General features: G+C 43.5%; 1 protein-coding gene across 1 annotated transcript in view; it reads right to left on the bottom strand.

Moving 5' to 3' along the window:
• Positions 1-15055, bottom strand: part of LOC148535176 (ovochymase-2-like) — a 163496-nt gene that overhangs the window by 47798 nt on the left and 100643 nt on the right. The window contains exons 17-18 of the mRNA XM_088464456.1: positions 13588-13806; positions 8005-8145 (exon numbers count right to left, since the gene is read on the bottom strand). Coding sequence (XP_088320582.1) covers positions 8005-8145; positions 13588-13806 — 360 coding nt within the window. The remainder of the gene's footprint in view (positions 1-8004; positions 8146-13587; positions 13807-15055) is intronic.

The raw sequence follows: 15055 nt of genomic DNA, 5'->3' as shown, positions 1-15055 counted from the left end.
ATTCATATGTTTGAATGCATCTAGTATGGGCTAAGTGCAAGTGCACACTATCATTTTTACAGATATCAATTTTTCTGCTCAAATAACTCTTTAGGACATGCACCAAGACGACATGACTCTTGCTTTCTTGCTTTCTAAAGCCCCCTACACACTGAACAATATTGTTAATGGTCCGACGCAACGGAGCGTCCAAACGGCAATATCGTTCAGTGTGTATGCACGATATCGTCCATTGCGCTCTCCCTTGGGGATAGTCTATCGATTCGCCTGATCTTTTTGCACGATCCCATGCAACGCTATGTTCCGTGTGTAGGCACCTTAAGAGAGTTTTCAGGAGAAAACTTTGGGATTACAGTGTCCTAGTATGCATTGTTGAAAATAAAGCTTCATTTGCAGCACTGCCCTCTCATTATAAAGAGTAATATAGGTAGATCTGCAAAAAAGCTCCAAACTCTCAAACCTTTCTTGCAGTGGAAAGAACTAAAAGAAAAGCTGTTTTCAATTCACGAAATTTAGGTTCAACAGACTATAGGGGCTCAAATCGGCAATGTTGTAAACTTGTAATGCTGTCAAAACAACATTTAAATCTTATGGAGCCACCAAGAAAGCATAAGAAGGCTGTACATGTAATACTCCCTTCAAGAGACCAGAAGGCAGTATCTGGAAGTAAAGTAACAGTGAGTGGTGCTATCAAATGGCACTCCCTAATAGATCCAAAATGTGGTGGCTGATATTTGTCCACCCGCCTCTTGAGGATTGACCACAAGTTCTCAATGGGATTAAGGTCTGGGGAGTTTTCTGGCCATGGACACCTTGGATGCATCATGTGCACTGCAGTGTTTAGAGATCGGAGCTCAGTCAGCAGGAGCAAGAAAAGACACAGAGATGCAGGTAGGAGAATCAATAAACACTGAAGCTTAGTGTAGTGAGGGGAGAGTTACAGTGAATAGGGGGTGAGACAGGCTCTCAGCACTAATGACCCATCTCCATGTGTGTCTCCTTAGCCACTGACCTCACCGCACATCACTGCTTTCCATAAGGTTGAACCTATAGGGGCGAAAGACTAAGCGAACCATCTAGTAGCTGGTTCCCTCCGAAGTTTCCCTCAGGATAGCTGGCGCTGCTATTTAGATTTAGGAACATTTATAAGACAGAAGACACATCCCCCCCAGTGGCCTGAGAAATATTTGTTCTTAATTCAGGGCCAAAGAGTAAATGTAAAATGGCGTAAACTCTAAAAACCTCTTAGATTCCGGGTCAGCAAAGGGTTCACTAAGCTCTTATGGAAGCGGCAGAGATACTAACAGAGATTAGTCTTGCATCCAAAGCAGCATCAGCCAAGAACCTTGATGTTTTTTGTATATGAGAAAACATTATCAGTGAATCTGGTTTTGTTCTACCATCAGCATGAATTGTTTCAAGCTGGGTATACACGGCCAGATAAAATGTCTGACAAACATTTTATCTGGCAGCCTGCCAGCCGCAGATGTCTGCGGCATACACTGTGAGATTTCTCTCACAGTGTATTAGCCCGACATCTGTGCTCCGCCCCCGGGGGAGGAGACATTTCCCTGTTCCTTCCATGGGAAGGATCACAGGAAATATCTGTCTGTTGGCCGCTGCTGGGCATACACTGCCCGATGCGGTTGACAGTTTGCCGGTAAATATCGCATCGGACGGGCATGCTTGACAATCCGGCATGCCCGACCGAGCAATATTTAATCCTCGGTCGCCCCCCCACACTCTACAATTATCGGGGCGATCCGCGGATATTGGGCGGATCGCCCCGATAATTGTAGCGTGTATGGCCAGCTTAAGACAGCTGTTACAACGTTAGAATCACTTTCTCATCCAAGCTATAATCAGCATAGGTCTTAGGGGAAAGTACCACTACCACAAAAATAGCTTTAAGAATGGCATCTTATTTTTTAATGATGCAGTATTAAAATTAGCAATGATTGTTACTTTAAAAAGCCTTGTGAGCATCAACATGAGATTCTCACTTTCCTAAGGGTAAGAAGGAATGTTGAACTTTGTCCATGATTCATTAAACTGGGAAGATGCGAGGAAATAAAGTGTTTCCATCTTTTAATTAGGGAAACTTCAGGAGATACTGTTTTTTTCGCACCCTGAACCTGGAGAGTGTGACGCAGGCATATTCAATTAGCTGCGATAAGCCGTTTCGGTGAAAAAGGTTCACCAATGACGTCATTTCGCCAGGCGAAAACTTATCCCCATATTCAATTCCAAAGACTTTTCGCCTACGCGGAAAGTCAATGCAGTGGTATAGGCGGAAAAGATTCGCCTATGACACCAGGCGGAAAAAAGTGCAGATTTGCGGTTTTGGGGTGCAAAGGTGGAGAAACCACCCTGCACCCTTTGAACAGGTCCCCATACATATGCAGGGGGGGTTTCCGTCTGCCTGGAAACCCCCCTCCAGCCCACACCATGACCACAATAGAAATAGTAATATAATAGAATGTTACTATCGCTGCATGTTCTGCTCAGTATCTCAAATGAAATAATTAGCACCACCTGTGGATCTTTTAACATGTATCAGCCAGTAATAAATCACCTGTGCACCAACTAGGAGATCTGGAAAACATGCACTGTTAGAGATGTGCTGCTATAGAGCCCAGTATGTACATATATATACAGGGCAGTGCTAGGTTCTTCTGCTGCTCTTCCTGGCTCCCGGACTTGCTCCAATGCTCTGGAATGGTGCTCACATCTAAAATAAGTACATTCTGCTCAGGCAGGATGGCCCTACTGCTGCATCTAATGGCTTATTGTGATCACTGGTCCTGTATATGCTGGAATTATTACACACAATACACTTTGTATGACGCTTATTAAAGTACTAATTCTGCCCTCTTCATGCACTGGCCACACTCGCTCTAAAATTAAGCATTTGGAACCCCCCCTCTGGAAATCCTGCGCTTGCCACTGCCATAGGTTACCTGCGTCAAAAGAATTCTTAACATTTTTGAAGAACATCCCAAAAAATTACATTTAAAAAGGGGGCAAAAAAAAAAACAAAGTTGGGGTACAAACTTAAAAACTATCGAAATAAGCCTTTGGGGGGGGTCTGCAAGTATGGGGGAGGTGTTTTATTGATTGCAGGTGCTTGCTGAAGGTGTGTTTTTCACGTTTTTTAAACTTCACTTTTGCGATCTTTAACCCTGCTTGCACCCATTTTCATGTACCCCAAATTTGCTGGGACTAGTTATTCTCTCAAAAAAAACCCCTGCTAAATGCTATTCTTCACCACTTGTGCAAAGACGCTAATTTGCAGCTATTGAGTACTCCAAATAGCTTCAGTAGGACTATTTGGGGGCAACTACATTGATCCCCAATGTTAGTGCATCTTTTGGGGGGTGTCAGGTTGATTTCCCCTAATCTGACAGTACTTTTCGCCTGGTTGCGTTTCGCCGGGTCCCATTTTCGCGTCCTTTTGGAATTGAATAGAACAAAAAGTGGGGCAGCGCACTAAAAGTTTTCGCCTCCAAAACACGCAAAGTCGGTGAAAAGTACGGCAGGCGAGACCTCTCCGACTTTTCGCGTCTAAGTGAATATGCCCCTAAATTATCAGTTTTTTGTCTCTTCCTCAATATAACAGAAATCCATTAAATTAGTATCCTGAGGAAACACCAGATTCTCTACCTTCCCAATTTTGAACCATATCAGAGCTACTGTATGTTGCCTGGCTGGTCTTGAAGAAGTTTTAAAAAATTTCTCAAAAGAAGAAAATTTGGAAAGTTTAAACCACCCTAGCTAAAGGTCAGCCCAAGGTGGTATATCCAGAAGGAGCTGATGGGAAGGCTGCCCAAAATGACCTCTATGGCCGGATACTGATCCTACTAATTAGGAGAGGAATGAGGCTGTGCCTGCTCATGGGCTGGGGGCACATTATTTTGCACAAAATACCCTGAGAAGTGCGGGGAGGGATTTTGCAAGCTTTGTCCCTGCATGCGAATTATAATACATTCATGTGATATTTCCTAAATTCCCCATGCAAATTTAGGCAAAAATATAACACTACAACCATATTTTAAATGCAGATTGTGGTAAATATGCCTCTTAATGTTAGCAGGTATGTAATGGGCTGTAACAATGGTTGGTAGTGAGCTTACCATTTCCATATGCAATTTGAAATAACTTTTGTACAGGTAATACTATTATTCTAAAATAAAAAAGTGATCAGCAAAGTGAAGTAGAGAACAAAGAAATAAACTATGTATATGTCAGGCTTGCCTACCCTCCTGATGTGGCCGGGAGCCTCCCGAATATCAGGTTTTGATCCCGGCCCTCCGGAAAGGCAGGCAAGCCTCCCAGCGGCCGCCGTCCCTCCCAACCCCCCCCCAGAGTAAATAGAGAAACCTTCGCAGCGGGGGGGCCCGGTGACGCGATTTGCACTGAATCGCATCATCGTTGCCCCACCCCCTGCTTTACAACGTCGTTTATTCCTCCATTGTGAAGAGGGAGCGGGGCCGCAATGGCGCAATCTCGCAGTGACGATCCCTGCTCCGCCCCCAAAATGGCACTATCGTCTGGCCACGCCCCCCACTGTAAGCTGACATTCAGGAGGCAGCTGAATGTCGGCAAGTATGGTGTATGCTAATTGTGATCTAGTTTCCAGATGTTACAGATCACTTATATCAGCAATTAGTTTTCAACAGGTGACATTCAGGGGTTGGGGTGAGCCTGGCAGACTAAAGGCTGAACATCGATCCTACCTGCCTGTGCTTTAAATATATCTTAACAACTTTGCTTGATTCTCTGCCTGCTTCCCAGGAAAAGCCATGCCAACTGCGGCCTCAGTAGCACACTGACTGGTGAATGGCATTGGTCATATTTGCTATAGAGTGTTCTGCTCAAGGATACGCCGGAACTTGTTACTATTACTTCCTGGTTTGTGTAAAGGGGCCTATCCATTAGCAGATAAATTTGAACGATGAACGATTTATCTTTCAGTCGTTCAATTTATCTGCTAATGGATAGGCCCTGAACGATAAAAATGCGCACTCCCGCGGCCGACAACTTTGGTCTTTTGTCTCTCCAACATGTTGGTCAATTATTATTAGAAATATCTGTCGCTGTAAACGACGAATGATTTTTTTAATGAAAATGAATAGAAACATAAAAAAAAATCCACTCCCAGAATTATGTCATGCAATATCGTTCGTCGTTTGCAAAAATCTGTCATGTACATTACAGATATCTAACAATATATCATAGAGTGAATCTAATAGAATGTTGTGAATGGATAAATACACATTTAATAATACAAATACACAAATAAAAATCAAAAAGAATTCTGTACATGAACATCGGATAAAAATAAAAAATAAATGCGCATGTTGTCCTAATAGAAAAAGGATATCATAACAAGTAAAAAACAAATACTGAATGATGAATAAAACAATTAGTCCTTGAGATGTATAAAAAAATGCTGTATGCAATGGAGATATTGAAGTAAAAATAATCTAAGTAATAGTCCAGAATCCAAATAGCCAGATATTGTTATAAAAATAAAGCCAAGTGAACGTGCTGGATATCTCCAGTGGCTTACCCGTTCGATGCAGTTTATAATGTGGGTAATCGGTAGCAAAGGATCTGGGTGAAGTCTCTGCTCGTGAGTCTCGGCAAGGAGAGCAGCTGATTGCGGAGTCTCGTAGTGTAGATAAGCGGTGCGGCTCTGTGACACCGAGCGGCTAGTAAGTGTGCCGCTCTTACAGCTAGCGACGTCTCGCTAAGCTGTTATTGACAATCTGGAGTCACCTCTTAGTTAGCCGCGGCATGTGGAGCCGGAATCAGTAAGATTTAAACAGGGCATATGTAGAGAAAAGCCACTGGTTGATGTAGTAACCGCTTCTTGGGGCAAGCTTCTTAGCCGTGGTCAGTGGGACCTTGAGCAGGAAAAAAGTATGTATAGATGGGAGACGTCGCTAGCTGTAAGAGCGGCACACTTACTAGCCGCTCTGTGTCACAGAGCCGCACCGCTTATCTACACTACGAGACTCCGCAATCAGCTGCTCTCCTTGCCGAGACTCACGAGCAGAGACTTCACCCAGATCCTTTGCTACCGATTACCCACATTATAAACTGCATCGAACGGGTAAGCCACTGGAGATATCCAGCACGTTCACTTGGCTTTATTTTTATAACAATATCTGGCTATTTGGATTCTGGACTATTACTTAGATTATTTTTACTTCAATATCTCCATTGCATACAGCATTTTTTTATACATCTCGAGGACTAATTGTTTTATTCATCATTCAGTATTTGTTTTTTACTTGTTATGATATCCTTTTTCTATTAGGACAACATGCGCATTTATTTTTTATTTTTATCCGATGTTCATGTACAGAATTCTTTTTGATTTTTATTTGTGTATTTGTATTATTAAATGTGTATTTATCCATTCACAACATTCTATTAGATTCACTCTATGATATATTGTTAGCGCTCCCACACCTGTGTTTTGTCTTCTACTTCAATTAGTTACATGAGGGATTTGCCTATCCCATAAGTGGTGAGCTGCAATTATATCTGCAGTTCTCAGTTTTTCTTTTCTGGAGCGCCCATTTTTCTGTGTGTCTTTCTATATTACAGATATCTGTCACAGCAGCCCCAGGGATTTTCAAAAGATAAATCGTTTGTCATTCAGAAAGATCTGCTAATGGACCCGATGGTTTGCGTTAATCTCCGATATTTTGGGGTCTGCACATACACAGGTCTCATTCTACGCATGTGCAGAACGGGCCCTGCAATCTCACTTGTAGATCCCCCAAGCTGCAACATGTAAATTATTTGGGGGGAAGAGAGGGGGCGTGGCTGACCAGCATTCCCAGAAATGGGGGTGTGTCGTCCCGTTTTCTGGGATGGACGAGGCCACTGTCTACGTTGGTGGATGCAGATTTCCCAGCCTCGCAGAACTGCCAGGAACCGGTCAGGCTGAGTAAGTCGCTTACACCTCCTCGTCAAAGGTGTAATCATTGCGACCGATGGTCACGATGGTTTTGATGTTGATTAAGGCAGTGTCTACGGATGCTGCACTTGGATTGCAGATGCAGTAAGGAAGTGTCTATTTCCTACAGATACCTCCTGCTGCATTTGCATTTGTGTAAAGCTGGCCACACATCTAAAGATTATCTGTCCAACCAGCCAACTAGTTGATTGGTTGGAATGAAAATCTGGTAAGGAATACAATCAGCAATTTGCTCCCAAATGCTGGAAAATGGACCAAAACTGTTTGAACAAATAGTTTGAATTAAACATTTAACAAACTTGTCTGAACGACCATTTTCACCTGTTTTCTGGCATTTAGGAGCAAATTGCTGATCATCAGTTACTCTAATATGTTACCAGATTTTCATTCCAACCAATCAACAAGTTGGCTGGTTGGATGTAAGTTGGTCTAGTGTGTGGCCAGCTTTAGACGGTATTGCACAGCTGCTTCCTTGCATCTGTGTAATACCATCCATTTCTGAATCAGGCCCTTGGTTTTATCAGGAGAAAGTGGGATTTATGCTGCATGTGTCTGTATGTTCCTGTTAGTCATGATACTCATCATACTCATGGGAGTCTGCAGAATAGTATCTAGGGCGGCGTTCCAAACAACACAATATCTGTCATTTGTCCACATATAGGAAGGCTACATTACAGGGATCAGATCATTCAGGATTTCATTATGGCAGTGATGCAGGGGTGGGCAATAAGCGGCCCTCCAGCTTCTGTTGAACTACAAATCCCAGCATGCACTGCAACAATTTTAGCACGGCAAAATAGCAAAACTGTGGCAGGGTATTTAGGATGTGCAGTTCTACAACAGTTGGGGGGTCGCTTATTGCCCACCTCTAGATTAGAGTATGTATTTGTAGCTGTAGAGAGAGAACCACAGCAGGGAATAAAACTGGAACAGGGGAACAAATGAGGCAGTGGACAGTCAGGTGAAATTATACTGCAATGAACTGCTCCAAGGGACCTTAGACAACTTACTTGGAATTGAAACTGGATCCACAAATTCCCAGGATGCCGAAAAACCTGCATCTACTACCCTGTTGTTGGATGTAAATCTCACGGACAAGATGTTGTTGTAACTGACAAGGTCAGATGGCCTATAATTTCCACAGTGTGTACCTAAAGAAGAGAAGAATACTTTATGTTTATGAAAACAGTAACATTATTGTATATCCCATCCTTTACAAATGTAATATTCATGTCATAATCAGTAGGTGTTATTTCCCAACTTGGAATATTAATGTTAATGTTGTTGTGGTAAATACAGGTCTATACAAAGTGACTCAGCCACTAAGTTACTATACACCTTAACTAGGACACCGGGAGTTAATTTCTCCAGTATAAAGATGCAGCTGTCCTGGCTTTTTTACCCCCCTTCTTCAGCGCCCCCACAGGCGACCCCTGACAACTGGCGCACGGAGGCCAAAGCTTACTCTGTCTCCAGGAGTTATGCCAATGCATTGTAGGACAGTTACATTTTGTTGAGTCAGTTTTCCACTTGCTGCCTACTTCTGGAGTTAATTGGACGACCTAGGGGGTTCATTATGTTATTTGCTTTGAATTTAGTCATCGTGGTCTCGCCATGATGATGCAATTATAGTACCACATCCCACTTTAACTTTGACATGATTACATTCCAGGAGGGGACATTATAAAAGTTGTTAAATATGACAAAAGGCCATTCGTAAAAGTGCACAACATGTGCCTTCTGAAATGCATATGCACACAAGCACATGCCTGGAGCTATATGCAAATGTAACATATCCCGATAGGAAGGGTTGGGGTGGTCCTTGATGTGTGCCTAGAGCTGGCTAGGAACTCACATCCAAAAATAAGAGTTTGTTTTTATGGAATGGCATTATGTAAATAGCACTGAAGGGATGAAGAATTGTTGCATGTTCCAGGAGCATTTTATATGGGAGAGGAAATTTCTACACAGTTTCACCAATGTTAAAATATGTTCAAAATATGCAAAAGTGGGAGCTGGAATAACAAATAGGACTTTTGGTGCTTACCGATAAGTCCCTTTCTCTGATTCCACAAGGGACACTGGAGCATAGACAGTGGGGTATAGATGGTGGTAGAGTATAGCCTGGTACTTGAAATAATTTAGAAGTGTGAGTGGCTCATCCCCCTCTATGCCTCATCAGCCCCAGTTAAGAAATTGGGCCCAAGAGGAGAGCGAGGACAACAAGAAGACGAGGAGAAGGAGAAGTCCACAGAACGGAAAAAGACTGACTGAAGGAGAACAGAGTGACCCACTGCAGGGAAACATGTAGTCACACAACAATATAATGCAAAGGAACCGCAGTCTAACTAGAAAATAATGAACCAAAAACAAGAATGCAAGAAAGCAGCGCTGGGTGTCCCCTGTGGAATTGGAGAAAGGAATTTATTGGTAAGTACCAAAATCCTATTTTCTCCTACATCCACTAGGGGACACTGGAGCATAGACAATGGGGATGTCCTAAAGCTAAACTCCGTGGTGGGAAGCTCTGAGAACTTGCTGACTTAGTGGTCAACCTAACAGGGACCACCACACACTGAAGTTACGAAAATAATATTTTAAAAACAAAAGCTGAGAAGCAAGCGCCGTAGAAAAACAGGATAGAATCAGAAATCTGCGCAGGACAGCCGCAGATAATTCCACAAACTCCCAGCCTAAGCCGAAGGAAACAGAATAAATGGAGACCCTAGTCGCCAAGCGCAGAACACTGTAATGTTAACTGAAACAGACCAACCCTGATCCCTGGGAACAGAGGGCCTGATTCAGAGGCGCTCGCAAAAAGCGAGCGCTCGCTCTGAATCAGGGCAGGCGCTGGTTTTTTAGATGCGACCTCCTGGCCGCTCGCATAGCTGTGGGTGACCACCTACAGCTATTGCGAGCGGCCAGGATGATGGTCGCGATGGTCAAGACCATCGCAACCATCGGGCTTGCGACGAGACCCTTGTGGTAGGGTCTCGAGGCCGCAAGCCCAAGAGAGCTTCTGGCTCTAATAGAGCCGGAAGCTCTCTCACTGACATCACTGGTGATGTCAGTGGGGCCGCCCACAAACGGCAGGCGTTCGCTTGGGAACACCTCTGTTTGTGAAGCCACCACCTGGCCACACCTACAAAATGTGGCGAGCTGTCGATCAACATCGACAGCTCGCTGCGGGACTCGCGCACGTGCACTGGCCACCATCGACCCAATTGCGAGCGGGTCTGAATCAGGCCCAGAGAGCACCAACCAGCCAGAGTCGGTAGGAGAACAAGCTTGAGAAAACCTACTCTTACAATAGAATCCCAACACTGCCGGGCATTAAATTTTATATATATAAATATACAGTATATTCAGAGCTGTTCCGGTCCCAAAATACTCTAGCAACAGAGTATACATGAAGACCAGAGCCAACTACAAAGCAGTCAGCCAGGATCATTCTGGTGGTCCATATAAGTAAGGGGTTCCAACAAGCGGAAGGGTTAGATCATAGGAAGTCCCTAACAAGTTGAGATCCCACAGGGCAGAAGCAGAGGCTGCACCAAGAGAGATCAGAGACTACAAAACCTTGCAGAGGCTCAGGTAGCAGAATAACCCATTCTGGAAACAGATAAGCCGGCAACCTGAACCCTTCAGCAGGCCCAGGCAAAACCAGTGTCCACCTCGTCTGGAAGAAAAAACCAACTGGGCTAACTTAGCATTTGAACATCATGGAAGCAACAGCCACACTGAGAGTGCAAGAACCCTAAGGATCTCTTCAGAAGAAGAGCTCGCTTACAGGCAAGAGACATAGGCCACCCCCATAGGGAAGCACCCAACACAGTGAGGCTAGCACACCATGAGGGCTTTCATGAAGGTGCCTTAGATAAGATGGAAAGTCTGTGTCTAAAATACTGTGGACTGACAGGAACACAGTTTGGATAACCAAAGATAAGAAGGGGATAAACGGCACCTGTCTCAAAAGGGAACCAAGGGGTGGCAGTTGTAGGTAGCAATATTACATATATGACATTGGATCTCTAACCAGTGACCCCTGACATAAAATAGTGTTACAAAGAAAAAAAAATACTGTAATTGAACAGCAGGAAACTGCCCCATCAAGTGCTTAATGCCAGCCAATATTATGCAAGCCAAGCCTGACCCTGCCAAACTTCTTGGAGGGTGGCCCTCAGGCCTACAGAATAGTAACTAACTGCAGCCTGTTGTAATTTAAACTAATAAGAGAGAGGATGTTTAACTAGGAAACTAACAAGGGGCTAATGCGTTCGAGACTTATCTTGCTGAGCAAGATCTGTGCAGTCTGCAACAAGTCAATTATTTGGTGTACCGGAATGCACCCTGAAAAGTGTAACTATACAGTGATACAGAAGGCGTGAAAGCTTAGATAATAGTGATCCCAGCCATGGGAGGGATCGCCCTGTAGTCACCATAAACCCAGTAAGGGGTCTTAAAAAGGTTTTCCCTGACAGTAATATGAATGTTCATCCACAGCATGGCATTAGATATTGTATTATGAAAAGTCTATATTTTCTTAAGGTAGCGTTAGCTCTCGTGAAGAAGCCTGCGAGCTTATCTCGTGCTCCGAAGAGAACTACCATTCTTCCATCAGTCAGAAAAGGTGAATTATAAAATGATTCCTGTCAGAGAATGACTGTCGCCTCCAAGATGGAGGAATAATACTTTTAACAGAGGAGTGTCAAAAGAGGGATACAACTTTTCAGAAGACTGGAACTGGAATCAGTGACTGCAAAGTAGGTGTCGCAACCTCATCCAACGATGCTCACACCTATCCGATCCATGACATCATCTCTGGTAACAAAGGCAGGGTGAAACAAACACCACCAAAGGATGCAGACCAAGTATCTCTCCGGGACAGAGGAATAAGCTATTCTAATTATGGACCCACACACCAGGAAAAATCTAACATTTTAGTCAAAGGTATAGAGACAACTGATGTGAAAAGCTACCATATATGGGCAGATGACTGCTAGGACAGCAGCTAGGGTGCAATGTCTGGTATGCGTTATCCGGAGCATCTGCCCAGGCCTTGGTGGAGTAAATCCACTTACCTGTGAATGGCCTGAAGCCGCCTGGTCACCTTGTCAAATTTCACTGACCTTTCCAATCTCTCAGCAACCAGCACCATCAGGTATACAGAGTAGCAATGAGCTCCTTAGGTGGTCTGAGACCCAATGATCTAAGCTTGGACTTCAGCCTGGAGATGATGCAGGAGAAGGTGCTATAGAAAACTAGCAGAATTGTTAGTGGAGACATCTATGGTCCTACAGAGGGACTGCACTCTATGACTCACCGAATCACAACCGCACAACCACTAGAACACCCAGACTGAATGAGCTGGGTCAGGGGAGAGATTTACTAACAGTGCTAAGTGGAGTTAGTTTACTGCCCAGCCTGCTTAATATATACGTTACTTAGAATAAACGTTCTTAGAGAGAACAAACTTCCAATTGAGAGCTGAATTTCTGTGATTTTCAATAATAGATCCCCAGATAGGGCATATCAGATATTAACTGATAAGAACAATACTACACTAGAATTTAGTCAAGGGCCGCAAAATGATAGCCCACGGCCTAAGAGTTGTGGGGCAGAACGCCCACTATTAGAATAGCCTAAGCTGTACTTGGACACTCAGTGCCCCAAGAGCACACATGTAAAAAACATACAGCATCTCTATACACATGTACAAAAATAGAAGATAGTCACGGGACACCCAAGACAAGAGCAGGGGTGTTCAGGGTGGTGTGGCCATAGGCTGTATAAATATATATATATATATTAGGGATGTGCAGGCTCGGTTCTACTAGGTTCCGTTTGTTTTTTTTTACCAAATCTTATTGGCTATCCAAAACTTGTGACAGCTGATACCCAATAAGATTCGGTAAAAAAAATGAACGGAACCGAGCAGAACCGAGCCTGCACATCCCTAATATATATATATATATATATATATATATATATACACAACTTCTTCCATCCCTGGTGAATACCCGCATATACTAATCTATTGTACACTGGGCTATATAGTCCCAGGTTCCAGGTTTTAGTGTATGTGCAGCCGAAGCGAGCACATAAGATGTAAATATATAAACATACACATATGTATACTTCCCAGAGTTAGCACAGAAAAATGTCAGGGCCGCGCTGCCTGAGATATCCACAGAGTGCTTGCCGGTCACATTTCTCAATTATTTAAAGTGCCAGTCTCTACAATACCACCGTCTATACCCCATTGTCTATGCTCCAGTGTCCCCTAGTGGATGAAGGAGAAACAGACGCTACTCTTATGTTTTACTTAATTGATGCTTAGGCAGGATTTCCACCAGGAACATTTCCTCCAGATACATTTCCAGTTAGCACTGCTGCAGTGGGTGCAGACTGTTCCCAAAACTGGAACGTGGCACCTATCTATGCGAACAAATAGGTGCATGTATACAAAGTGTGAAGTGCTACAGGTCTGCATGAATTACAGTTGAATAAATTACCTTTATTGATTGTTCTGCAAAATGAGAGAGAATTAATAAAACGGAACATGCTTTATTTCAAATGAATACAATACCTACCAAGACTGCCGAGCTCATCTGATATCAAAACTTTGTCATTGTTGCAGCTAGTGCTCTCCTCAAGCTGAAAGTTGTTAAAATGCAAATGAATAACTTTACCAGCCGGAGCTACAATATTCCAAGAGCAACTGGCATCATTTCTATATGTGGAAGGATATCTCATCGTTGTGAAGGACCCATTCCAGTTGCTGAGGTCTTTGGCACTGCCACAACCAGATGCTGATAATAGAAAAAGCTTTGTTTTAGGTTTCAACTCACTTCACACTTCAATGGCATATACAATGTGGGAAAAAAGGTTTTCTAAATATATATGTCAATAAATTAGAAATGTTTTTGCAGCAGTCACTTAAATTTCAAATACGTCCTCATTTAGTATGAAAAGCAATTGTATCCATGCTATGACAGCATGGGCTCTATTTACTACAATCCGCATTTGTAACGCAGATTGTAGTGTGATATTATTGACTGAATTCGCATTGCGAATTCAGGCAATATCACAGGGATTTAGTACAAATCCCTTGCAGGGACATAGCTTGCGAGAAAGCTCTTACCCTGCGAATCCCCTCCACACACTAGACACGGTATTTTTGCAAAAAATACCGTGACAAAGTGCCCGCGCATGCGCCGACCGTCCGCCGCTGCTACACCCCCTGGAGCTAAACCCCGCCCCCATCATTGAGCCCCGATCGCGGACCCCCTCCACGACTCCCCCTCCCTTAATAGCACTTACCTGCAGTCATCGGTGCTCCGGTGATGTCTTCCATGCCTCCGGTCAGCTGATATCCCATACTGCACTGGGACCTGATCACCTGATGACTGGGCCACAGTGCACCATGGGAGACCAGCTGACCAGAGGGGAGTCATCACCGGAGCCCCGACCACCGGTCCATGGAGTCAGGTAAGTAAATTTTTTTTCACTTTTTTTTTTTTTAGCAGAGATCAGCTTGTGGTCTGTTTAGACCACACAGCTGATTACTGGAACGACTCCGGGCTCTGCCCTGCCTTTTAGAGCGGAGCAGGAGTCCGGTAACTGGGGGAGACCCTGGATAACGCCACCTCCAGGTGGCGTTATTATCACAGGGCTTTCCCCGGTATTTTTTTACAATTTATTTTTAGTAACTTTGGTCGGATCACATTTCACATTACAATTATGGGAAATGCAATCTGCTTACTAAACATAAGTGATACTTAGGGAATTTTACGAATTCTACTCCAATTGCCCTGTAATAACTATAGGTGATACTAAAATAATGTGAAAAGGGTTTGAAAACATCCTTTTTCACTTTATTTTAGTAAAAATAATGTTAATAAATAGAGCCCTATGTAGTAAATTTAATGTTTTATATTTTTATTTTTATTTACTTCCTTACCTTCCATAATACGAACTGCATAATAATGCTGCCCGACCTCTTCATGGGAAGTGGGTGGGATGAGAGAGAATTGTCCAATATTCCGGGAGAAGTCTCTC

This window comes from Taudactylus pleione, unplaced genomic scaffold (genome assembly GCF_031769625.1).
Source record: "Taudactylus pleione unplaced genomic scaffold, aTauple2 ptg000055l, whole genome shotgun sequence".
Lineage (NCBI taxonomy): Eukaryota > Metazoa > Chordata > Amphibia > Anura > Myobatrachidae > Taudactylus > Taudactylus pleione.
Note: the sequence above shows the minus strand (reverse complement) of the source record. Positions and strands in the feature narration are given on the sequence as shown.